Raw genomic sequence first — 26,907 nt, forward strand, 5'->3', positions numbered from 1 at the left:
GCCGCTTACTAACTTTGACTCAATCTTGCTAGCTTGTACAATGAAATTGTTTTAAAAGAAAACGAAATATCCTCTCTTTAGTCACAATCGAAGACAAGATTGACTTTGTGCCACTTATTTGTATATGTGTACATATGTATACCTCTGCATATACATATGTATGTATATGTACACCGTATGCAGGTATTTCTAAAAAAACTTTCTGTTGAGAGCTTTGCCTTTATGTCGCTCCTTACCATAAATATCTCTTTGAGTGCTCAAAAGTTTAATTCGCATGATTTCGCATTGGTCTGTCCTTGAAGATGACCGAACTGATAAAGTGCGTCAAATGGTTCTCATACATGTAACTGAAAATTTGGTGACACATATTTATACTTTTAAGCTTCTACTAAAATTTATCTAACCCCAATTATGGGAAAAGAATGTAATTGTTACCAAAATATTGGTCGTAATGCAGAGAATACGGTGATTATTGTAGGGTGCCGTAAAGAAAACAGTTAACTAACGATATTAGCAATAAATAATAATTTTAAAAATGTAGAAGTATTATACCACACATTTCGAAAAAAAAATATAATATACATATGTATAACAAAAAAGGAGGGGCTAAGTCCGGGTGTGACCGAACATTTTATGCTCTTGCAACTTGCTACGATCAAAGTCGGCTATTTAGAGTAACGGAAATCATTACATGTAGTATAATATCATTTAAGATATTCCCGGCATTAAACAATATAATAGTATACCAAATATTGTACGTTCAGTTAATTTTACTAAAATATCTTAGTATCCGATTTGGACTGTATAAGGTTAACAGGAAATTTAAAAATCCCTTATTCGGTATACCGGAGATACGATTTTTTGACCCAATTTTATTTGTTTTTGGCATTTCTACATACTAATAACAGAAAAGCATGCTCTCTGAGCTTCTTTAAGGGGTTATATCGAATTTGTTTATTGCCTTTTTAAATTCTACATCACCTCTAGAATTTTGTCCTAAATTTTCAAGTTGATCCGAGTAATAGTTTTGGACAAACAGCTTTGAGAACTTGTGCCCTCGAGGCTAAGTGCGCCGTCTTTAAACGCGTTTTTCTCGAAACTGTGTTTTTGAGGTCGGTTGGCAAGATTTCTCGATAACTACTCAACCGATCTTTATGAAATTTTGCACTACGCTTGAATACAATTCTTAAAGACTTGGACAAAAGATTTTTTTCGATTACAACTAATTAAAAAAAAATGTCGCGAAGTTTTTACTCAAATTTTAATTTTTATTGTAAAAATGTTTGCCAAAAAAAAAAGAAATGTTTTTATTTTCATTGTCCAAGTTCTAAGTTAAAATTTTAAATTATATTATTTTTTCATTTTAGATGATCGTGTACGGAGTTATCCGGCCAACCCGGGCACATCTTTTTCAGAAGGGTCACCGGAAATGACGTCGCAACGGCCGAGTATAAAATAATTTTTTCCAAAAGTTGAATTTCATTGTTAATAATGTATGTTTGTAACAAAAAAACTCTAATAAAATATTTCATTTTTCATATGAAAAAAAATTGTTGAAAAAGGCTGTTTTTCACCCGAGGAAACCCATTCAACCCCTTAAGGTACCGCTCATACCATTACCAATTTATAACGAGTAAAATCAACCGAATGTTTAAAATTTTTGGTATTAGTTACGTATATAAGGGGGCTAGGGCAAGACTTTATTTATACATATATGTAAATTTAGTGCTTAATTGTGGCATTATATGTAGGCTTTCGCTTAAAGGCGTTTTGTGGGCGTGACAGTGGTCCGATATGCCCCAACTACGATTTTTTGCAAAGGAACACCCTATCTCTCTATTTTTACTCAAGTTACATCTTGCACAGACAGACGAACGAACGGACAGACAGATATACGGATTTCAATATCGTTATCATTCATATTTACAAAACCCTAAATCGACTATAACAACTAAGCCCCCTTAAGATTAATTTGTGCAAAACAAAGCCTATTTACGTATTTTTTTTATGTAAAAGATAAATGTACCACTGGTACATTCTAGTACATATAGTTGACATTTGAAAAAAAAATTATTAATGGAAAATGGGCCAATGACAGCAATTACTCTGGAGGGTCGTGAAAAAAAGTTGAATTGCGGTGCTCCTCATAACTCGGTTCCAGATTTTTGAAATCAAAATATCAAAAATATATGGGAGATAATCGCCTTGCCCAAATAACGCTGGGTCATCATAGCCGCTGGGGCCAGATCTGGAAAATACGGTGGCTGCGGAAGCAATATGAAGCATAATCCCTGGATGGTCATCGTTTTCACTGACTTGTGATACGGTGCATTGCCTTGGTGAATCAACACTTTCTATTTCCCAAATTGCGTCCGTTTTTCGGCGATTTCGTCTTTCAAACAGTTAATTAACGCTATATAATAGTCGCTGTTGATGATCCTTCCTTTTTTAAGGTAGTCAATAAAAACTATTCCATGCCAAGATACAGACGCCAGAACCTTGTCAGCCTACTCTTGCGTTTTCCTACGCTTTGGAATCGTCGTGTATCGTGTACAGTCCACTCGGTTGACTCTCGATTGGAAGTCGGGTTAAAATGGCGGAACCATGTTTTATCCATTGTTACATATCGATGAAAAAACTCGGATTTATTACGCTTGAACATCTCCAAACATTGCTCCGAATCATCAACTCGTTGTTGTTTTTGGTCAAAAGTGAGCTCGCGCAGCTTTGCTCAGACCTTTCTCTTACCCAAACATTCGTGAATGATGTGAAGTATTTGTTCAGTTGATATCTTTAGAGTGCTTCACTTTACGGTCATCCAGATTATTTTATGGATTTTTTTTATCTTTTCATCGAAAACAACCTCTTTTGGGCGTCCACTGCGTTCACAGTCTTCAGTGCTCATTTCACCACGTCAAAACTTAGCATACAAATCCTTTATGGTTGATTTTCTTGGTGCAGTGTCTGGAAGTTCGTCATCAAAACAAATTTTTTCTTCAAATGTATTGTTACAAAAAGTAGTATTAAGTTGTATTTGTATTGCTATATGCATCCCTTATTATGAACAATAGCTGTAGGTATATGGAATAGCATTTGTCTTGTTGTAGACATCTGGTGCCGCGGCTGTCTGCTTGTCGAAACAATAGACATCTGGCGCCGCAGCCGTCTGCTTGTCTACTTAAACAATTGCTGAGTCTGGCGAAACGGCTGTCTGCATTTGGCGCCGTATAGCATTATGTTCTCGTAATTTCCAGACGCAATATTCTAGAAGGACACGTCGGCATCAGCGAGAAGTGCGTGGCTATATAAGCCGTGGCAGCGCCAACGTAATGAATCAGTGCTAAGAGTAAACCGCTATAGTGTAGACGAGTTGTAAAATAAAGAGTTGTTGAATTAAATTAAACAGTTATTGGTTTTATTTGTCAATCCAGAGATACGAACCCAGTAAAGTAAAACTAGCAAGGAGTAAATTCGTAACAATATCATTTCCCTTCAAAAAGCAATATTATTCCATCAAGCGAATTCCCTTTTTATTCATTTTTCCACAATAACAAAAGTTGTTTCACTCAAAATGATATAATTCTCAAACTAATGATCTGACAGCTGTCAAATTTTGACAGTTGAGGCTAACTAAACATCTTATGGATTTAGGTATGTATCATGCCGGGCACTTTTCAATTGACCTGTTATTTAGCAAGTTTATATTGCGCGTGCAATTTATTTGGGCCGAACTGTATAAGTGTTGTAAAACGCTACCAAATTCGTCTAAACTTTTTGTCCATTATCAACACATCTTAAAAAAATTAAAATATTATTTGCATACAGATATGTAATAGCAAGTATTTGTAATAAACGAAGGGTACATTGAATTTAATATATATTTCTGGTTAGTTTCATTTTAGATTTAGCTAGACTGCACATTTACAACGACGTGCAATATTTATAACATCGGCCTGACACTCTTAATTAAGTTTTTGACTAACTTGGCTGCGAATATTAAGAGTTTTATTTTCTGGATAATACATCAAAAAATTGTTCTATTGATATCAATTCCTGATAATATTTCATATTTAAGCAATTGAGACAATAATTTGGGTCTTTACCTACACGTTTGACCTGTAAAAATTGTTCTACGCAAACAACTCGGTGCGATAAAAGCCAAACATAACAATAACGAATATATAGAGGTGCCAACGGCAGTAGCTCATCAAACTAATGTGAAAAGTAAGAAATATAACTGTCAAACATTTTCTTTTGTATTTTTAACTAAGAAAATATTTGTACTTCGATTAAAGTATGGACAAAATCGAGCAATCATCGTGTGACAAAAATTTGTCGAATAATAAACGGATATCAGCTGAGAGCTGTTCAGACGACGAAGGTAAGGAAATAGCAATGGAAACTGTGGAGGCACTTTTGGAGGCAGTAGTCACAGAACAAGCCGATGATAATTATAGTGAAAGGTGAGTTGAGTTCTTGAAACAAAAATGTGTCTTTGATATTATTGAAGCCGCACTACACATTTCCCAAATCATTATGTTAAAGAAAGTGACAATCCTTTACCGGTTTTAAATTCCGGATTCATATCCTGTCAAAAACAAGCGATTGTTGTGCATATGGAGTAATTTGTGATTTTATTAAACCAATCAAAATAATATTCATCGTTTTTCGATTTGAATATTTTTCATTTGTACTCTAATTTAATTAACATTTGGAAATATGGCTACCTTATCATCCAATGTGCATTGTAAATTATAATTTATACCACGACATATATATGTATATTGTTTTTAGTGACTCCCGTTCAACTCCAACAAAGACAGATAAAAGCAGCAGTGACAGCGGAGTTTGCATCAACATTGAGGATCAATCAACTACCAATAATACGGACCTTAATCCAGATATAGATATGAGTTCTACTGATGTAAACAGTACTGATAACCTGAATACGTCCCCCAACCATTCAGGAGACAATTTAGTACTTAGCTCTACCCTCAATGAGGAATCAGTAACTCAAGTTCACAATGACCAAAAAACGAAAACGTTATTACAACCCGATGCTGAAAAAGAAACGGAACAACAATCAGGCAGCAATATCAAAGCGGTGGAACACCTCTGTGGTAGCAGTGATACAATTGAGTTACCCGCTTGGCCGCGTCATACACGCCGTGGTGGTCGTAATTACCGACATAGTACCCAAGACGATGGTCAAGACGATGAAGACGAAAGTGATAGGGAAGGAGTCATTGTTAATGCAACTGAAGAAGAGCAAATGGTAGGTTTCTTTGAAAAAAATATCACTAAAAATGTGTTAAATAATATACATACATACATCTTAGCCGCTACTGTCGGAATCAACAACACAATCAACAAATGCGGAAGCTGTTAATAATATTGACACATCAATGCCTAGCGAAGCTGAGGATGTGAGTTATAATATTATATACACAAATTTCTGTAATAATTACATATATGACTTTACCTTCAGCTGCCTGCAAATTCCGCCACTGTTAATAGGTTGCCGTATATAAGCAGCAGTCCTATTTTCAGCGACGACGATGATGATATTGATGAAGACGATGACGATGATGATGATGACGACGACGATGATGATGACGATGACGACGAGGACGACACTGATGATGATGATGAAGATGATGCTGACTCCGCAGAGCATGCGAGCAATTTAGCTGAAATTATGAATAAACCTAAACCAGCATATACCTGGTGTTCGACGTATGAGTTGATGCGTCGCGAACATGGACTGAGTGGCGATGGCCGCAGATCTTTGAGTGGAGGATTATCTCCAGGTTTCAATGCACGTTTTTATGGAGCTCGACACGTTATCGAACGTATGAAGATCTCCCATTGCCTAACAAAGCATAGTGGCTGTGTAAATTGCTTAAATTTTAATCGCAACGGTGACTTACTCTGCTCTGGTTCAGATGACACACGCATAATAGTATGGGATTGGGCGCTAAAGAAGCCAAAATGCGTTTTTAAATCTGGGCATACTCAGAATATATTTCAAACGAAATTTATTAATAGTGCAGGTGTTTTAGATATTGTATCCGCTGGTCGGGATGGTCAAGTACGCCGTTCAATTCTACCGTCATCTGGCGGAAAACCACAAACATCATTGCTATATCGTCATAATGGGTCCGTGCATAAACTTGTGATGAGCCCAAACAACCCCTTTGAAATTATAAGTGCCGGCGAGGATGCTCATATACGTCTTAAAGATTTGCGTAGCGACGAGAGCTCAACTAGCCTTTGTAAAGTACAGAGCAGCAGAAAGAAACGCAAAATACGTCTTTTCAGCATTGCTCATCACCCCTACGCTCCGGAAATATGCGTCTGCGGCTGTGATAACTTCGTCCGTGTCTACGATAAGCGCCATATGACCAAACCAGTGCATCAAATGTGTCCCGAACATTTAGTTAAAGTAAGTTTTGTAGTCAAAACGAATCGAATATTTATGAATTTGTATGTATAAATAAAATATTAATTTTCAGAGTGCTATGCCTCAAGTCACTTGCGCTGTCTACAACAATACAGGTAGTGAAGTGCTCGCATCTTATAGCGATGATTTCATCTACTTATTTAATAACAACAAATACAAAACAGGCGAATATCTGCATCGTTACCGTGGTCATTAGTAAGCTCAAACATCCTATGAATATCCCTATTGAATAGAGTTCATTAAAATTTTGTTTTCACACAGCAATCACAAAACGATTAAAGGAGTAAACTTTTTCGGGCCCAATTCAGAGTATGTCATCAGTGGAAGTGATTGTGGTAATATATTTTACTGGGATAAAAATACTGAAGCAATCTTAAACTTTATGCCTGGCGATACTATGGGTGTGGTGAGTAAAGTGTAAAGTGTGTTTTTTTGAGTGCTTTGCTTACACATATTTGTGTTTAGATTCGACAATTTAAATGTAAAATCGCTTAATTCTCGTACTAGTGTCAGTCTATCAAATTAAAAAAACTATTTCACTTTCCTTATAGGTAAATTGTTTGGAGCCGCATCCATCAATTCCGGTACTGGCTACATCTGGACTAGATAGCAGCATAAAAATATGGACTCCAAGTAGTGACGTGGTAATTAAACTTTATATTAAATTAAAATTAAAATTTTATTTAATTTTTTTTTTTTAATAATTTCGTCTAAATTTTTCTGGCAGTATCCTCCTGATTTGTCTAAACTTGAAACGTGTGTTAAACGTAACCTCAGACATTCGGTATTGGGCGATGGCAGTGGGTTTAATGATCGCGAATTTCACAACTTTATCCGCCAATTTCTTCGTACTCCACCTCGTCGTGGTACATATCCGTCAGGTGATGACGAACATAGCAATAGCAGTAGTGATGGTGATAGTGATGGCTTCGATTGTCCACAAATGGAAGGTATACAATGCCAAACCCAATAAACTGGAATTCTAACAACAATTAAGTATATTTACGAAAAGTGGCGGAATAGTCAACATGTTCTTTAGGTTTCCTGCTAGAATTTTTCTTTCTTTCTTTTTAATCTGTTGCCAACTTTACACCCTTGTAATATACATACATATATATTTGCACGATGATATAATGCGTCAAAGAGTTTATTGCTTGTTAGACCAAATTAGAATTATCGTGCCAAAAAATGTTTGTTGGTTATCAAAATATACATATATATTTCGTGTAATGTTTGAATTAAATATTGAAACCATTGAATACAAAAAATATTAATAAAAAATATGCTTATACGCATGAAGAGTAAAAAATATAACTAAAAAATAAGAAAAAAATATAATAATAATTAATCAGTTTTTTGGCATAGTAGAGCGGCGCTGCGTTTAACCCAATGCGTGGCTTTTACTTTCGTTTTCAGTAATATCGGAATCACATAATTTGTCGAGTGACCGGTAGTCGAGAGTACACCTTTGCGTTCTGATGTTTTATATAAAGGACATTTGTAGCGACTCCCTTCTATGAGTTTTAATATCTCCACGGGCTGCAAAAGAAAAATGTATTACACATATGAGTTTGCCCATTATTTAGTGAAAATAGTTGAATTAAAGTGAGATCTAAAAATATTCTCATAAATAGGCTGCAATCAGTCGAATAGAAACTCGAATCTGATTCTGACTACATAGAGACATCTTCCTTGGGAAGGGAGACAAACATGAATTAGTATGTTACAGTTATAATAATAATAACGGAATTCGTTCGGAGAAAGAAACAAGAAAACACATTTCGATTGCACAGCAAAAATACCCTTAACATATAAAAAAGTTTCCCTGCAATAATTTTATTATGATCGTTCAGTTTTAATGGTCCAATATCGGCGATTCCGCTCAATGAGAAGCTTCTCGGAGAGAAAAGGACGTGTGCACAATTTCAGATCAAGATCTCAAAAATTGAGGAACCAGTTCGCATATAACAAGCGAGCTGGCTAAATTGACTCATACTTTTTTTACTGGCGTAGGCAACGCTTACGCGGTTATCGCCTAGTTAATAGCAGCGCGCCAGACGTTTTTTCCTTTCGCAATTTGGCGCAATTTGATGACGGGAGATTTTTCGTCTTGCCCTGGTCCACTACCATACCCATTTGCTTCGCTTCCTTATTCAGTCTAGAAAAAGCGGAACTAACGGCGCGGGTGTCTGAAGAGGTTCTTCCCGATCCTGACAGAGCTTTTGGTATTGCTCAACTTCAGTTTACACAACCGTATTAGTTTTGCGGAGATACCAAATTCAGACATAGCGGTGAATATCTGGTCAGTTGTTGATTTTCCAGGCTTAAAACCACACTGACAAGGTCCAGCTAGTTTTTTGACGGTGGGCTTGAATCTTTCACACAATACGCTCGATAGAAGTCTATTCTAGTTAGAGTTAGTCGAGAATAGCTTACTGCTATTCGAATTTCTACATGGTCGGGTAATGGAACGTCTGGTCCATCGTCATCGATTGGGGAATCGGGTTCGCCTTTTCCTGGTGTTATGCTTTCACTGCCATTCGGTAGGCTGCAGAAGTGTTCTCCCCAAAATTTTAGTATGCGCCGGACATCACTCACTGGATCACCTCTGCGGGTTCTACAAAAGTATGCTCCGGCCTTGAAACAGTCTTAATCGCCGTATCTTTTCGTCGACTCATATCATGATCATTAATATTTTTTGTTTATAAGGTCTCCTTCATTTCCTTCTGGGTGTTACAAACTTCGTGATAAACTTAAAATAACCAGATTAGAGTGTAAAAAGAGTGATCGCAAATATCACAATAATGAAGGTTGAGCAAACAGTATAAGTACTCATTTATCTTCTTCTAAACAGGAAATTTTTGTCGCGTATTGAAAATTTAGAGCAAAATCTATAGGACATTATAAATCAAAACAGATATTAACTAATTAAATTGTTTTGTCCAACAAATCCCTGAAAAGAATATTTTTGGGCCCAGAGGTTTACTCCTCGAGATTTCGAAAATGTTTGCATAAAAGCAGAACAGTTTATCGTCTACCCTCTCAAGACAAACCTGAAAGGTCATAAATATTCTATTGAATGAAATCGTTTCAGAAAAGTTTGGTATGTTCGCCGCCACAATTAATCATACATACTTACTTTAAAATATATAGCAGGCACAGTATAAATTAGTATTTTCGGTAGTTGTTCGTCTATGATGTTGTCTTTCAAATTCCAACGAGCGCCCTCAAGAAAGAGTCCGTTTATGTAAACGCCATCCACAGGTGCAGATTTCATGCTATCAATTATATATGTATATATTTTATAAAGTCTAAGATATACACAGGACTATACCTATCCTCATATAGGACATCAAAGTCAAATGTTAAAGTATCGATTGGAATTTTGTATTTTCGAGCAAAGTTCTGCATGGCTCCAGTTAGAAAGGCCTGTGTGAAGAAAAAGCCGGATAACCAGAAAGTAGGCGGCTTTCCATGCGCATACCTACATATAGAAATTAAAATTATATAAAGTAAGTTGTCTTTAAATGAGGTACTACTAATGCCAACCAGTGCTGCAGCCATTCGAGCCGTCTATATAGGTCTTGGATGTAGGAGCTCAGTGTTTTTAGACTTGGATATGACTTCGACAACCATTTAGCGGGTATACGATTTAATTTAATGGCATTCAAAACATTCTCTAAATCAGGGGTCATGACAACAATTCCTTTTATAGCCATATCAAGATCACGACAAGAGGCACGTATCTCTTTTTGTAACTTCAGAAAACGTTCCATTTCCTGTACTAACACAGTGTTCATAGATTCATTGTAATTAACTGGATACTTAGTTTTGGCGCTATCAATATCCATATCGGCAGGCATTGTATTGACTATATGGGCAATGGTATGTAATAAAGTTTCGTCCAAACTCTGTGTGCCGGCTCCAGTCGAAGCCATTTCACTACCAACAATCGCAATCATAGAGTCAAGCAGAGTTTTGGTAGTTTGAAGATCACGTGTAATGCCTGAGTTGCCGTGTAGGCCGTAAACTTCTGGTGCAGCTAATGACGGATAATTTTCATCAACATAACGTAATATTTCACGGTGTTCCGTTTTGCGCGGCAAAATAAAACGATCATCAGTGGCGAATCGGTATCGATTATCATTAACAGCATCTGGATTTAGGTAATCCGCAAGTATGGTGACAATGGCTCGACGATCCCAGTAGTCTGTGACGCGACCACCATAATTACACTCGGCCGTCAGATAAGATAAGGCATCATAAGGAACATGATCGTACTGATTAAGTAACATCTAGAAGAAAAAATATTGAAACCACGAATCAAACCAATATTTTATGAATTCAGTTCGTATATACTTACATTTAATTGCAATACAGATATTTGAAGATCAGATTCATTGAAGCCATAAGCGATATTCCAACCTAAAGGTCCATATTTGCGACGCTCTTGTACGACGGCATGAAAAAAACAAATGCCGAAGAGCAGACGAGTAAAAGCTCGATCTTGTTTGGGGCATCCTTCGAAGGAAAGTAAAGAAAACATATATTACGTTATTCTCAAAGCTGTAGAGAGGCCATTTAAGGAAAAATAATCATTTTTAACCTCAGAAACTTAGCTTTGCGATAAGAGTATTTATATCTCATTACACACTATCGAGGTCCGAATATACTTTTACATTAATTTAGTCAACTGGTATATTGATTTAGGCAACTACCTGAAGAAAATATGGAACTCACCCAAATAGAAGGTGGGATCGTTAATTGGTTCAGAGTTGTATGACCGCATGATATTCTCCTTGAGACCGGTAGGTGGTTCATTAGTCATCTTCACTCCATTTTGTAGTAAAGCTACCGGAAATCTTGGCGTAGGGTAACTTGTGAGCCACAACCGGAAGTTAGCTGCATTGATGGTCAGTTCAAATAGTATAAAGATGTAGTATACTGTTGATTACTTACGTGAAGTGTTGAAGGTATCCATATTTTCCCATACGTATTCCAATGTTGGCATCCATGAAGCAGCCAAATGACAGTTTTGCAAGCAGACCCAATAACCCAGATCTTGTGCATCCTTAATAAGCCCAAGCGCAATAGGACCTTGTCCTTGACCCAGTGAAATGCTTTGGAAAGTGTCCATAAAGCCCGCTTTCTCGGCATATGTCAGCAGTGAACCAAGTGGATCGGCACCAGGTGATAGTATAAATATGAGTGGCGTCAATGCATTTGACTCTTTATATGACATACCAATGTCGAACTCAGGCGGTGTCACAAATTGTGTACCCATTTCTGCAGCAATAAAATTGCGAATAGCTATGAATACCTTATCCGGACGTAGCGCTTTTAAAACAAGTATCTTTTCGAATCGTGATAATTTATCATGCCATGGCGATGGTATTGTCTGATTTTCGGGCTCAATATGATCATAGATACGCTTCCAATCATGTAAAGCTTTAGCAAAGCTACCTGCAAAACCACGCAGTTCGGGCAGATCCTCCAAACGCACCATATTTAACCATATTATATCCGTAATCCATGAGGGATCAGGATTGGGTATGGTTTTATCAGCTTCTTTGGCATCTGTGAGTAAATGTGATAGTTGTACCATCTTTAGTTGGCCGGTACCCAACAAGATCCGGCATGTCAGTATAAAAGAGAACAGTAACTTATCCTTCTCAAATATCGAACGACAAACATTATTGTATAGATTTCTCGTCACGCCATCTACCAAGAACTTAATGCGACGCGGTAGATCTTTAGATTTATTTGCAGATTCAATGGAATACTCATAGAGATTTATATACCAATTGAGTGAAAATTGATACATGGGATCTATGTTCGGCAGATCGGTGATGGAATAGTAAAGCACGGATGAATGCACAGCAACAGGCTTATAATTCAATCTAAATGCTTCTATTTTCATTTCAGTCTCACGCGAAGCAGCCTGCTTTGCAACAATATCTAATGATAGCTCCTTAGACTCGTTTAGGATTTGTATGGCACTCTCGTTTTCCAAAATGTCACCCTCGGCGGCAGATAGAGTTTTTAGAATCATATTTTCAGCATCTCGTAGAGCGGCTTTATTTTTAGCTGCTTCATTTATCAACATCATACGCAACTCTTGTAAATCAGGACGTTCTTTGGCAACCACAATGCTCAAAAGTTGATCCTCAAGAGCGTTCTGTGTTAGCGCAAAGTTTATAATAGTTACTTTATTGAAGGTTTCTGGCAAAAAATGTGGATTCCGCAAGTTGCATGTCATGTAGAGTCGGAAGTTATCATGTAGTGGCACTATATTATCACCTAAACTTATGAAGTTCTGTCCGCCCTGCTTGAAAGTTTTGCGCATCAGTATCGGATCCAGTGGAACCTCCAATTCTTCAAGTACATTTTCTATAATCACTGGCGAGCCATATTCCATACACTCGGCAATAACTTTCATATAATTAGCCTGATTGAATTTGACGCTGCTTAGACGATTTTTTCTTTCCATATTTTTAATCCAACTGTTAGCCTGACCCTGTGGGTCTATAAATAAACTATAGCGACTAGAACTGTCGGCTATGATTGCATTTTCAGTGGAAAATACATCTTTTGGCAGTCCATTAATATTCCAATTCTGTATGGTGATTTCCAAACCGAGTGTTGTGGTGATATTATATTCTTTTGATGTCGGTATACCAGCCTGCACACAACGTTTAAACCAGTCCAATGTACATTGTGTTCTGTAAAAGAGATTCACGGCAGACAAATATGCAATGATACCACATGAGAGCAGAATATCGCCAGGTAAATGATCGTATATGCTTTGTAAATTTTCAGCTGCTTGTGTCCAACGGGACTTTTCGCCGCCTAAACCGTCAATCAGTGCGGTAGCCCGTTCTAATTTGCTTTGGCAAAAGTCTGCTTCGTCTTGTGTACGCTTCATTTCCGCATTGGCTTTGTCCAATTCTTCATTGAGCTTCGCCACCTTAGCTTCTAATGCCGCTGCTAGCTCACGTTTTTCTGTTAAAAATTTCATTGTATCTGAATATTCTTTTTCGGCTGCAGCTAATTTCGCCTTTTTGGGCGCCACCACTTTCGCTACATTGTCATACAGATCCATAGCTATTATCCATTTGCAGAGACCTTCGGCAGCGCTAGATGCTTTAGCAACGATACGCGGTTGGAAGTCTTTATTCGGTATGAACTCTTTGCGTATGCGTGCCATAATCTCCGGTTTTATGTTGTCCTTGTCAAAGTCTTTAAGCTGTTGTAGAAAATTCATCTCACCCAATATACGTTTGCTAGGTCCCCAATAGTCGTTCACCATTTTTCCCGTACTGGGATCAGGTATCCTTTCGGGCGGCACTCCCTTAATAACACAAACCGCAGCCATAACCAATTTAATTACGGGTGGTGGATTTTTCATTGACTTGACTAAGGTAATATCAGCGGGTTTCAAAGTGTTGAGCGCCTGTATGGCTTCCTCAAGTACGGGTATAGCCTGTGCTAAATCTTTTTCACATTCATCTTTTAGCGCTTGCGCGGCTTCAGCCTGCACGGCAGCTATCACTTCGTCCTTCTTAACTTGTTCTGCGGCCGCACTGGCAGCTATAGTTTCTTTATTGATTTCAATTAACATTTGTCGTGACTTCTCAGCAAGTGCCACCAGTTGGGGTTGTAAGGCATTCAATTCTTTCTGCATAAGAGCAATAGCTGCAGCGGCATTCGCTAACGTGTCCAAGCCACCAATGTAGCGCATTTTAGCCTCCATAATTTCCTTTTGTTTGCGTCCAATTAACGTTTGAAACGATTTGATTAGCTCAAGAAAAGATGCATTTGTCTGGTAAATGTGTCGTCCTGTAAGTTCGCAGAATTCTCGACACACCCTAGCGGCACTTATATGAAAATACTGACAAATCTGAACAATGGAATCTTTAATACTAGTCGAGGGCACCTTAACGTCTTCCAACGATATTTTTGCAATCATAGTTAGAGCTTCCTCGGGCCAACTCTGGTACCAGTCAATTGTACAGCAGTTTACCAGCGATGGATATAAGCGTACACGGGTACGTAACGCATCGCCGATCGGGGAAAGACATAGTACAATATGTAACTTTTGTTTACAGCGATTGACAAAGAAGGAAAATACTTGTAACGGCGAAATGTCTATATTTCTGTTGCCACCCTGAGCCGCCAAGCGCACTAATTCCAATATCTCTTGCTTCTCATCGATAGCATATACATTGGGCACTTCACCTTGATTCAATAAACAGTCAATGTCTTGTAGGAACAACTCCATTTTAATCTGATTCTCAGTCATAAGAAATACGGTGTGTTTGTTTAAGCCACCAGATTCCTTCATTATGTTCTTTATGTCATCATGCCAATCATTTGGTCCGTAGTTCTTGGTGATTTCTGGTTGAAAGAATGATGTCTGCACCATGTTGGATGCCAATTTGGTAAGTGATTGTCTGCCAGATCCACCCATACCGATCAAAAGAGCGCTAGCACCATTAATGGCAATAATACGACAAATACGATTCAGATGCTCTAACGCAAATGTAAATAGTGTAATGTCCATCTTGGAACGTCGCGTCGAATTATAGTCTTCTAAGCTAGCCGAAGCGAATTTGAAGAATACTTCCATTGACGGTAGTTCTTCGTAACGTCTTTCATCAGGTACGTTGTCTTCATCCATATAAGCACCGAAGAATATACGATGAGCGCCCTCGATTGTGAACGTCATTTCACCACCCACATTTGTGCAGTAGTTCTCAAAGACCGATTCCAATTTCTCTCTGAAATTATTCTTGACACAATCATTTAATTTCTGAAACATCCACTGGCGATCCGACTCATCGACAAGACGATCGTAAAACACACGCATCGCTTCGTGATACCACAGTCGTGGAAACATCTTTTTATCAGTAGCCGATTCCTTTTTAAATAAAGCACAAGCGGAGACGACACGCGCAATGTCGCGTAAATTGAAAATATAGTGTGATTTTGCCGGTGTCGCTCGCAATTCAGCCTGTACACTTTTATAAATCTGCTGTGTGGCATTGACGATTTGGTTTGTGGGAAGGAAAACATCATTACCATGACCGGACCGTTTGAAACCGTTCATCAGTACATTCACAAATATACGATTCATAGTATCATCGCCGAATGTATTGATCGAGAAAACATTAAAATGGTTGAGAAAACGAGCATACACATCCTGCCGACTACCACCTGGCAACCCACAAGCCGTTATGACCAATAGATCGTTTATGAAGATTTTCGAGGTATCCTTTAGGTCATATACATGACCATAATCAAAGTATTGCCGTAGTAATTCTAACGGCGGTTGTGCACCATATATCTCTTTCACTGGCATATTCATATCGTCAACGAAAAGTACAGTTTTCATGCCCTTTGGTGGACCGTAAATGCCGCGTTTCCACTTAACGAGCTGTGAATAAACAGTAAATTTATAAATAAGACTTAGTCATTATTAGACCCATTGTGATAACCAAATTAAACCTAATTCAACAACACAGTAGATTTAGTGAAAAAAAACCTGATTTTTTCGACCCCTAGCTTTGCCTAAAAGTAGAAGCTTTATAGAAGTTGTCCACTGCTCCAAAGTAACTTTATAGCATGCCCCGTGTTACAAGCGATCCAAGGGCTGAGGCGCTCCTCTAGGGACATTTGCTTCACACAAAAGTTGAAGGAGCGGAATGATCTAGGGAAGCTTATGAGAATTGTATTTCTAGCTGCCCCCGAGCGGGCCATCTCGTCTGCCTCTACATTTTCTCCTTTTCCCATACGATTGGGCACCCAAGTGATATTAACCGAGATACCAAATGTGAGCCTAGTTATTATCTGCTTGCAGAACCTAACAAAGCCTTAATTGCCGCTTGGCTATCCACTACAATATTTGCAGGTTAAAGCAGAAACCCACTTGGCACCTTCTGTTATGCGCCTAATTTCGGACTGAAAGACTGAAGGCACTTAGCTTGAATATACCTTCTGTGTAAGGATTATTAGAAAATAAGTTCGTTCCTATTCCTATTTCAAAATTTGATTATCACACCTCTGAAATAAATGAAAGAGAATAAGTTCATCGACAAAAAATTGTTTCTGAGTAGAAATCTAACCAGTAGCTGCTAGCTAGAAATGAACAATCTTGGAAAATTTTTAAGAAATTAAAACGGAACCTCTAACGAACAAACCTTTGAGATAAGCAGTTCTTGTGTTTGATTTGCTGTAATCATAACAGTAAATGTTATAAATGCGGATTCGATGGTGTCTCGATCAATTTTATTCATGAGGTAATTTTGAATGTATGCGCTTTTACCAGTTCCAGTGGGCCCCACAAGCAGCATCTTCCGTTTGTTCTGAAAAATACCATATGCAAACATACAGTTGTTAAAATTTACGATGGACGAATAAAAACACCTTATTAATATGATTATTTTTAATCAGTGTTATATTGATTTATATGCCCTAAATATACTTGTACATTACTATTTTCAACAAATCCGAAGGAAAAATTGGCGACTGATGTGTTAAGAGGTCTGTAGGGTATTTGAGGTGTCCCGAATACCAATTTGAACTCAAAAATTTCTATCACGCACAGCTATTTATGTCATTTTAGTAAATGGTGGTGGTTTGACTTTTGACCCTTGACTACAACACACAAAATCCTTTATGTTAAATTAGTTATGAGATTTTTACTATCAATTTTGGCTCTTGAAAAGTTCTAAGAAGCTCCGAAGTTTACGAGCCAAATTTTGTTCGGCAATGAGGCCTATTTCTGGGTCAATGGGTATATAAAAATAGCAAAATTGCCGCATTTGAGTTGAAGAGCAACCTGAAGAGATTCAAAAGCTGCCAGAAAAAAAAACAGTTTGGTGTAGTTCGTTGGCCAGGGGAATCATCGGTCCATATTTCTTGAAAAATGATGCCGGTGAGTACGTAACCATCAATGGCGACCAGTATTGTGTCATGATAACCGACTAATTGACGCATAAAATTAAAGCTCATGATCTCGACGACACTTGGTGCGACGTGCGCCACTTCTCACTTATCGCTTTAATCAATGGATTTATTGAGAGAGCACTTCGATGAGCAGATAGTTTCGCGTTTTGGGCCGGTCAATTGGCCACCAAGATCGTGTAATACAAGTATCACACCGTTAGACTTCCTCCTGTGGGGATATGTAAAGTCTACATTATATGAGGACCTTTCCGCTTCGATTCAAGCTTTGGAGCAAAACATCACGTGTGTTATTCACCAGTTACCAGAATGAGTCATCGAAAATTTAACTCAACGGATGGACTATCTGAGACGTAGCCGCCGCCAAAATTCGTAAGAGATAATCTTCAAAAAAAATGCCAAATATGTTCTGTCGAACGATAATAAGCATTCCCTAATAATGGATCACCCTTTACAATAATCCCGGAAAACAGTAAAATATTCTATCACTAATTTATAACCCTTGATATCACACAGATTTTTCTACAGTTATAATTTCCAAGAAGCACAACTTCAAATGAGTTATTTTTAAACCTGGATTTTGCTACTCACTTTAATATGCAATTCGAGTAGATGTATATATCTAGCTGTATCTAAAGTTGGCACTTGTACGCCCATTGAATTTTCTTCGATATCCATACGCTTCGCCAATTCTGTCCAGGACTTCCACGCACCACGCTGCTTGAATACATATACATAATCCACCAGCAGCCCTTCCACGGGCACAGAAATCTCCAATTTGCCAATACTGTCTGGTATTTCATCGCCCAGCCACATCTACATAAGTAAGAATGGAAGAAATGAGCGATTAAGCTATTACAAAACAAGTATCAAGCCAAACAAATATCAAGCCAAGTTCTCTAATGTACTAAAGCTTGGAACAGAAAAACTCTGCATTCCTGATTGGAGCCATAAATGGCTCGGATGAAAGGATTTACTGCACCGACTTCATATTTCCGCTTCTTCCGTTCATAACAATACATATTTCTTAGTTTGGCACGTGATACTTACACCTTTTAGAAATGCGTCAAACTTCTCTCTAGATCCTGTGTCCAGTACACCACCTATGCCCCAAACAAATGAATAAAGTATAGATGCTTGCACATAAATCTGCATGTGTCGCTGATATTCATCGGGATTCTCGACAACCGCATCATCTAACAGCATTTCGATAATATCAAATGTTGTGGTTAAGCAATTGAATTCGCCCGGTTTTATGTGCTCCTTACAATGTTTGCGTACAAATGCTTGACACTGAGCCGAGGTGGAGAGTATTATATATATAATTAATAGAAAGAAATGAAATTATAGTACCGGTTCCAGCAACCACTTAAAAAATGTCATTATGTAATCTTTAATTTCATCATCTGCCCAAATGGGATTACATTTCTTTAGCCAACAATGCGCAAAGGAACGCCAACCCAATGAAGCAGTCTCCATATAAATCATGCCGCAACGTGACACTGTAGCTGGTGATGCCTGCGCCAGATCCATTACTTCGAAAATCATGGACATTTCATTGCTCATGGTTATAACTTCGCCGGAGTTGAGGCACAATTTTTTGTTGTCGTCCAATACTGTATTCATATTTTCTATCCAAACTGCATCCACAGGACCGTCAAAGATAACCTAAAAGTTAAAAGTATTAGGTATTACATATAGAAATCATTCACCTAGGTACACACCCATTTTCTGTCTGGCGTGGGCGTCATTGCAAACTCGCGAAATATTTTGGCTATTATACCGTCGTTCCATTCATACGAGACGGGATCGAATGAGCCGTATAGTTGATTCATTGTTATCGATTTTGGATTCATTATACCCATTTGCACATGCTGGAAGTATGAACTTTTGCTTGGAGCTTTGATTTTAAGAGCGGAAAGTACTTTTGCAAGTACTTGAAGTGTTTTACTTTTACCAGCCAGGGGCTCTCCTACCAACATAAAGCCATGTCGAACGATAATCATTTCATAAGTTTGTATTACTTTAATAAGAAAACTTTCTGTCGGTTCTAGTATCATTTCATCGCAAATTCGTTTGAATTCGGTCTCAATCAAGGTATAGTCGGTTTCAGGCAACACAACACCTGGAAATATATCCGAAATGATACCCTCGAAAAGGGGTATATCGAAAGACATAAATTTCGGCAGATTAACATCGAGCAATGAACGTAACAATAATATGTCCTCCACTTCATCTGGGAATTTCTTCTTCAGATTACCGCACGCTGAGAGCACGGTCTTGACGGCGCGCATGCCATAATCATAGTGGTTTTGCATAGACAATTGCTCCGAACATAGCCGATAGGTGGTGACGATTTTCACCGACAACTTTCGCGCATCTACAAAACCGTACGAGTACAATGATATTTCGCCAATCATTGCATAGTCGGGCACCATCATTGCAACCGAACGGAAGAGTACTTTAAGGTTATCGGGTAACTCTGAGCGGCCTGCATAGCCGGGATTCATGGTTATGCAGACATAACAGGCTGGATTTAGTGTTAGCTCTGTACCCTCAAAGTTAAACTTGACAGCTTTGGCGCGCACCGCTTGTATGATAAGTAAAATCTGTTGAGCCACCACCGAAAGCACCTCCAACTCAATGCGATTGAATTCATCGAAGCAAGCCCAGGCACCACAAGAGGCGAGTCCTTTGAAAAACTTGCCCATCGCCTTATAGTCTAAACCATCGGAACAATTAAACACTTTACATTGTACGGCCAGTGCTTTGGCTAAATCTTTAGTTGTTTCGGTTTTTCCTGTGCCAGCTGGCCCTTCTGGTGCACCATTCAAATGCAGCTGATAGGCACCAACCAAAGTGCGATAACAACGATCAGTTAATGGAGTGATTACCAAACGATCTGAGTTCCCCAAATACTCATTAGCATACGGCACGGTTGCATTTATAATACGCACAAGACTGTCACCATTCTCCCAGTAATAACGTAATTGAGCCATCCATTGAAAATCGAACTCACTGCTAATCTTCATGCGAATCAAATCTTCGACAACATCCTTTGCATGTACATCAATTACAATTAGCGACTTGATGGTTATGCGATTTAGGTTATTGATATGTGTGGAACGTATTAGAGCGACAATATCATTTAAATCCCTGTTAAGACTGCCGAAAAAGTCAGTCATAGCAATTTGATTCAGCGCAGACCGACGTAAATTCATGTGCACCATGGATGCCCAGTACACCTGAGAAATACATAGTACGATCATTTGCGGCCAATGTAGGACCCAATCGAAGCGTTGTACAGTTGGATAATGTCCATAGGAACGATCCATTTCATTGCGCACCGCTTTCAGCATCTCTGCTTCAACACCAACCAACCATTTTTCCACACTGCCACCAGCGGCAGCGGTCGACACTTGCTCGACAAAATTAATCTTTTCTTGATCACTACTTATCATTGCAAGCACATTCTTTTCGGCATCGAATTCGAGCAGATTTATACCTTCGAAACATTTGCTCAAATGCGGTTGCACACGGAGGGGATCTTTTGTTTCGGATAATATTTCTAGCATTTCGTCATTGGATAAAAAGAAGAAACGCGGAAAGTACAAGCGCTTCTTTTCCAAATAATTACTCACACCGGTAGTGATGTCGTCGAGCAGTTCATTTGCCTTTATCAGCGATTCGAGCAGACCAGCTTGCGGCGCAGTTTCCATTACAAGTGGCTGACGCAGCACCATAGCCATATTGCGCGTAAATGTCTGCTCTACAACTTGAAAGAGACGACCTTCTTCTGGCATTTGCGCCACGATATCTTTGGAGGAGAATATCGGTAGCAGGTATAAAAAGTTCGACTGAACTTTACCCCACTGGTCGAGAGTAGCATTTACACGCATTATTTTATCGTACCACGCCAACACTTCATCCTCACACGGCTTCATAAAAGCTGATCCGCGCATGGTAAGTGTTTTCAAAATGTGATCATCCAAGAGTGCCTGAATATCATCCAAATTCGAGAGAATCATAACGCCCGTGTCTTTATATGGACCGGTGGGAAAGAATCGTGAATCCCATTCTCGTATCATTGCGTGCAAGTTATTCTGGAGTTGTAGTTCTTTATTAGCACCAACACTGATAATCTCAAACTGATCTAACTTAGTGTCAAGATTCATATCAATTATTTTCTTGAGGGTTGTACCGGCATCGGGTGTTATATCGAAACCGGCAATCTCGGACATTTCCTTCCAATGTCGTTTACGCAATGCCGGGTTGCACATTATATTAACGATAAAAACGCCCGTGGTGAAGTCCTTTATAGTTTTAATCATTTTTGTGCAGAGTCGAATAGGTACAGGATGCTTTTCAGGATCGGGGTCTTCAGTTTGTCCCTTTAATGATATGTAAACATATTTAGTTATGCATTTAACAATTGCTTTGTCTATGTTGTTGTACTCACCCGAAACATGCATATTGGGGTTTCAATTTGGTCTTGTCTGATTTTTACGCGATAGTATTTTTGGTTTTTCTGAAACTCTTTTAGAAAGTTATCCGTTGTTTCTTCAACGAATTTCGGTTCAAGGTACTCAAAAGGTCCATACATCCAGACATTCAAGTATCGCATCCATTCGATGCAAGATCTTTGTTTATAACATGATGATATACATTAAATAAAATAATATAACATATTTTAAATTATACTTATAAGTATACAAAGTCTTTAAAGTCAGTCGAACTAACCTGCATCATATGGAGGCTAAGTTTGTTATTTTAGAAAATAATTCTGATCGTTATATACAGAAAACATAATGAGATGTATAGGGGCTAGAGGAACTTCTGAACTAAATATATTATCGAACTATGAAGATACTACATACATATACCCCATATATGGACTGATATCAATGCTTTTTTTACCTATAAGGTATGTACATATGCTTCTGACCGATGTTACGGTATGAATTCGAAAGAGGTCCATAATAGATTATCATGTTCTGAATATGGAAGATAGCAAATAACCTTTGTTATTTTTATAGTAGCAAGATAACAATACGGCCATACTAAGTAGACCGTTAGGGACAGCAAACCGGTTTGCGATTTAATCATGGAAAGATATACGATCCAACAAGGAGTCGAAATTATTAAAATTTACTACCGAAATTCGGAGTCAGTGGCCTCAACTTTAAGAGCGCTACGTCCAATTTATGATCGTCATAACGTCTAGCGTCTAGTGGAAAAAATTGAATCCACAGGCACAGTACAAAATGTTCCCATGCCAGTGAGACAAAGAAGTGTCCGTAGTGTCGAGAATATTGCTGCCGCTAGCGCATCAATTGAGGAAGACCCAAATCAGTCTCTCACACGTCGTTCTCAAGCGTTGGACATCTCTGTGACGTCGTTGTGGCGAATTTTGCGAAAAGATCTTGGTCTACATCCTTACAAGATCAAATTGGCGCAAAAACTGAAGCCGCTTGACCACCAGAATCGTCGTATGTTCGTGAATTGGGTTGAGCAACAACTTGAAAATGATTCGGATTTTCAACGAAAAATCTTCTTCAGCGATGAGGCTCATTACAGGCTGAATGGCTTCGTCAATAAGCAAACTATGCGTTATTGATCAGGCAGCAATCCACTCGTACTCCATGAGTCACCATTGCATCCCGAAAAAATGACGGTTTGGTGCGGTTTATGAGCCGGCGGCATCATTGGGCCGTATTTCTTCCAAGATCGGTCCGTTGCAGTGAATGGGAATTGCTTCCGCTCAATGATAACCGAATATTTTTGATCCGAATTGGATCATATGGACTTTAAGAATATGTGGTTCCAACAGGATGGCGCCACAAGCTACACGCGCAGTGGCGTAGGTACAACTTCGGGCGCCCGGGGCCAAGGATGTTCTACCGCCCCCCTTTATTCATGAGGTGGTTCGAACAAAAGTGAATTTTTACAAAATATCTTCCATATTAAGTATATAAAATTTGGGCTTCGCAAATTCTGAAATTTCAAAATTCTCACAATACGGTTTTTAAGGAAATTGATAGTAAATTTACAAGACATCTTATTAAACGCCATAGAAAAAAACCCATTTTCGCCCTATATCTTGTACACTTTTGACACAATTTGCAAAATAAATTTTGTAAACAAATTTTTTGAAATATTTTTCTGAATATTAAAAAACCGCGAAGATTGTTTTGCCGCCCCAAGACGTTGCGCCCGGGGCGACGGCCCCCTTCGGTAGACAGACGCCTGAATATCCATTCGACTCATCATCGCAATCAACTATCTAACGCGAAAATAACTTGATTACGAGTATATCCGCTGTTCAAAACTACCGTTATATGAATAAAGCTATTATTTATACATACTTCATTAATTCTGCAAATGGAATAATGAAACCCTTCATAACTTCTAGTTTAGGATATGTTGTTTGTGCCATCTTAAAGAGTTTCTCCTCCTTATTAATCCAAGCAACATAGTCATCGAATGTCTTCAGTTGACCCATGAAATTTCTCAACAGTATATAGTTATGCCGAAACTGTTCTGGTTCGCTCATATCGTCAATTATGGCTAAATTTGGCAACATAGCATCAATATCCTCATTCAGCTTCTTAATGACATCCTGCAGATGTTCTTCAAATAGAAATTTATAATGCTCCTGCTGTGAAGCATTGTAATCGCAGATTTCATTAATGTCTTGTAGCCAATTAATGGTGCGTATGGTAAGATCGAAATGGTATGGTGACATTTCGGTTAACTCAACCAGGTTTGTGCCAACTTGAAGGCAATATTGTATGCGATCCCTTAATGCGAATATAAGTTCCTTTTTCACACTTATCATGTACTCAGCGCTCGCGAGTAATTCTTCCGTTGATCTTGGTACCGTCAATGCTTTGGTTTTAATGTCCTCAAATGCAGCACAGATTTCCTCTTCGGCTTTTATATGCTCCTTAACCATTTGTTCAGTTATGCGTGCAATTAAATCGTCGGCAATTCGTCTTAGTGCCACAAACGCGGCCTTATTGCAGACTACACACATTTCGAAGTAATCGTTTTCCGGTTCGCCTTGTAACATACGTATAAACTCGAAGTAAGTCTCAATACGTTTGAAGTACTCGTCAAACTCACGGGATTCTCTCAAAAACTCGTCAAGACCACGCCGCACATCATCCGCATAAAGATTGTAATATTTCTTTTTATATCCAATAATGTAGTCTTTTATAGGCGCATATGTACGTCTCAATACATTTTTCAATTTAACTTTATATTCGTTAAGCCAATACTCGTTCATGGATATACGCAGATAGTCGGCCGCATTATTAACCAGTGTTGAATCGATTTGCGGCTCTAAGGGCTCTATACCAGTTGCCACCTGTGCTGTCGCATCGGTGAGATGCATATACATGTCGTAAATTGTTTCCAAACTCGGATCTAGTTCTATTGTGTTCTCATCTTCCAGATAGATCATATTAATTTTGAGCGTAGGAATTTTGCGTACCAAGCCGCCAACACGCAAGAACTCATCCAGTGTATTTATTTTCAGCATATTTATTTGTCTATTCATAAGCGCCTCCAAGCATTTGAACATATGCGCCTTGAGCCAAGTAGGCATTATGCGTCGGCGGAATTGACGACGTATAAGTGAGACCATTTTCGGATACCATGACCAGCGTAAAAAGTTACTTACATCGCCCAAATTGTTTTCCACATATTTTATAAACGTCTTGTAAAATAGTGCTTCGCGACCGCCGAGTCCCATTGTCGCTTGTACATGACTGGAACCGAGGGTTATTGGATCCAAAACAACCATTGTTTTCGGAAACTCCAACTCGGAGGTATTTAAAATCATACGCACCTGTGGATACACAATAAGTAACTTTTTGCTGATTTTACGTTTATTCTCAAGAAATTTCGAATAATTCGCTGTGCGTCCAGGTAACTTGAAGTGAAAATCCTTGCGTGGCAGTACAAATTGTGCGGGATCCTCATCAGCAAACTCCGGATGCACCAGTATGCAATTCATGCTGTAAATCTTCATGAGACGATCGAATTCTTCGTGCACATCTTTCATATAATTGTCGACCAGCTCGGGATATTTGGTTTTTAAACGGGTTGGCGCGTAGCTGAGAATTTTCTTTTCCGTTTTCCGCAACATTTTTGGCACTTCTATTTTACGTACTTCCCGACGCAAATTATCTATGTAATCGTTTTGGGGTAGTAGACGCATATCCGGTTCAGGTGGCAGCGGCTTGCGGCATAAATTGACTTTCTCGAGAGCGGCGCGATATTTGAGAAAGCGTGAATGTCGCTGACGCTGGATATCGGCAAGTCGGAATTTAAGTAATGGATTTTGTATGTATCCTTCATTGTCATATCTCTTAAGGTCCGAGGGCGGTTGATACATCCGTTCCAGTTTTTTCGTAAACATCTTGTTGAAAGCTCCGTATGCGATGTGAATTCGTTGAGATCAAGTGAAAAAATGAAAAAATTCTTCATGCAAACGACAATGTATTTTCAGTTTGATAAACGTTGTTGGGTTCGAAAGTTTGCTTAGAAACGATAAATGAATGCCAGTGCACGTACATCGATTTCGTTGCCAGGAAAGCTACAGAGTGACTGTTTGGCGTTAAAATGTTTATAAACGTTATGTTATGTTTAAAAGAACAGATATCCGGGACGTTACTTAGCGGGTTATGTAATTCGAATATGAAGAGTTTATAGGTTTAATTGTTGTTTTTACTTTAGCGTTAATCTAAATACGATTTACCGAAAGGATAAATTGGTTGTCATCAAGGTCATTCAAATGTACAAGTATACTTAAGATATATTATATTCAATTCTCAAGTCAGCCGGTTCTACGATACCGGAATTGACGCGCATTTTATCTGGCCAAGGGCTGTCATTTCGACGATCTAAGCCTGTTTAGATCCGTAAGTAATATTTTAACACAGTCATCATCAGAGAAAACCCTAGCAGCTGGGTTTCCCCGCATCCGCCTGATCCGTGCCGTTGTCCAAACGTGCTCCCCGAAGAAATTTTCTGTTGGGTTTGTGAGTAAACCGTCCCACGGAGCTTGACTAGACAGCATGACTTCCAGTCTGAACAATTCCCTTCTCAACCTTCATCCCGCTCTGTTCACAGTGCGACGGGCACAAGGCAATTCGTGGTTCCCCGCACCGTCTGTTCGGTGTGTCAGACCGTAATATGTCGGAACATCAGTTTGCGGTCCAAGAAACCAAGCTAATCATCCGCCGAAAACTTCTGAGATGCACAGGCTTCAACATTTTGCGTAGAAATCGATAGCGAGATAGTGGTGGTGGTCTAACCTTCATTCCATGCAGTATCGCCTTATCGTCGGCGACATCGACCGCAGTGATATTACCCACGAATGTCAGGGTATAGCTTTCCGGTCAGGCGACGTCAAGCTCGAAATGTTCAATATCTACATCCCAATAATCTCGATCGAGAGCTAACTGGGTCGA

General features: G+C 38.7%; 2 protein-coding genes across 3 annotated transcripts; one reads left to right on the top strand and one right to left on the bottom strand.

The window, feature by feature from the left end:
• The first annotated feature begins 3,762 nt into the window (after positions 1–3,762).
• LOC105224786 (DDB1- and CUL4-associated factor 8) lies at positions 3,763–7,807 on the top strand. Of its 2 annotated transcripts, XM_011202991.4 has the most exons (10): positions 3,763–3,829; positions 3,892–4,224; positions 4,296–4,463; positions 4,795–5,275; positions 5,340–5,426; positions 5,489–6,445; positions 6,516–6,658; positions 6,725–6,869; positions 7,015–7,107; positions 7,191–7,807. In XM_011202991.4, exons 3-10 carry the CDS (start codon positions 4,297–4,299, stop codon positions 7,434–7,436), a joined length of 2,319 nt encoding a protein of 772 aa, XP_011201293.2. In that variant the 5' UTR covers positions 3,763–3,829; positions 3,892–4,224; position 4,296; the 3' UTR covers positions 7,437–7,807. The 2 variants fall into 2 exon arrangements, with proteins under 2 accessions (XP_011201293.2, XP_049317633.1); XM_049461676.1 differs by having other exon boundaries at positions 3,825–4,224.
• Positions 7,558–25,978, bottom strand: LOC105224787 (dynein axonemal heavy chain 12). Its single transcript, XM_049461675.1, has 14 exons — positions 23,794–25,978; positions 21,888–22,068; positions 19,153–21,819; positions 18,782–19,096; positions 18,479–18,721; positions 18,020–18,244; positions 16,663–16,827; positions 11,423–15,899; positions 11,204–11,365; positions 10,827–10,984; positions 10,013–10,758; positions 9,798–9,947; positions 9,603–9,741; positions 7,558–8,002 (listed from the first exon to the last, which is right to left on the bottom strand). Exons 1-14 carry the CDS (start codon positions 25,851–25,853, stop codon positions 7,808–7,810), a joined length of 11,883 nt encoding a protein of 3,960 aa, XP_049317632.1. The 5' UTR covers positions 25,854–25,978; the 3' UTR covers positions 7,558–7,807.
• Positions 25,979–26,907: the final 929 nt, after the last annotated feature.

This window comes from Bactrocera dorsalis, unplaced genomic scaffold (assembly GCF_023373825.1).
Source record: "Bactrocera dorsalis isolate Fly_Bdor unplaced genomic scaffold, ASM2337382v1 BdCtg078, whole genome shotgun sequence".
Classification (NCBI taxonomy): Eukaryota; Metazoa; Arthropoda; class Insecta; order Diptera; family Tephritidae; genus Bactrocera; species Bactrocera dorsalis.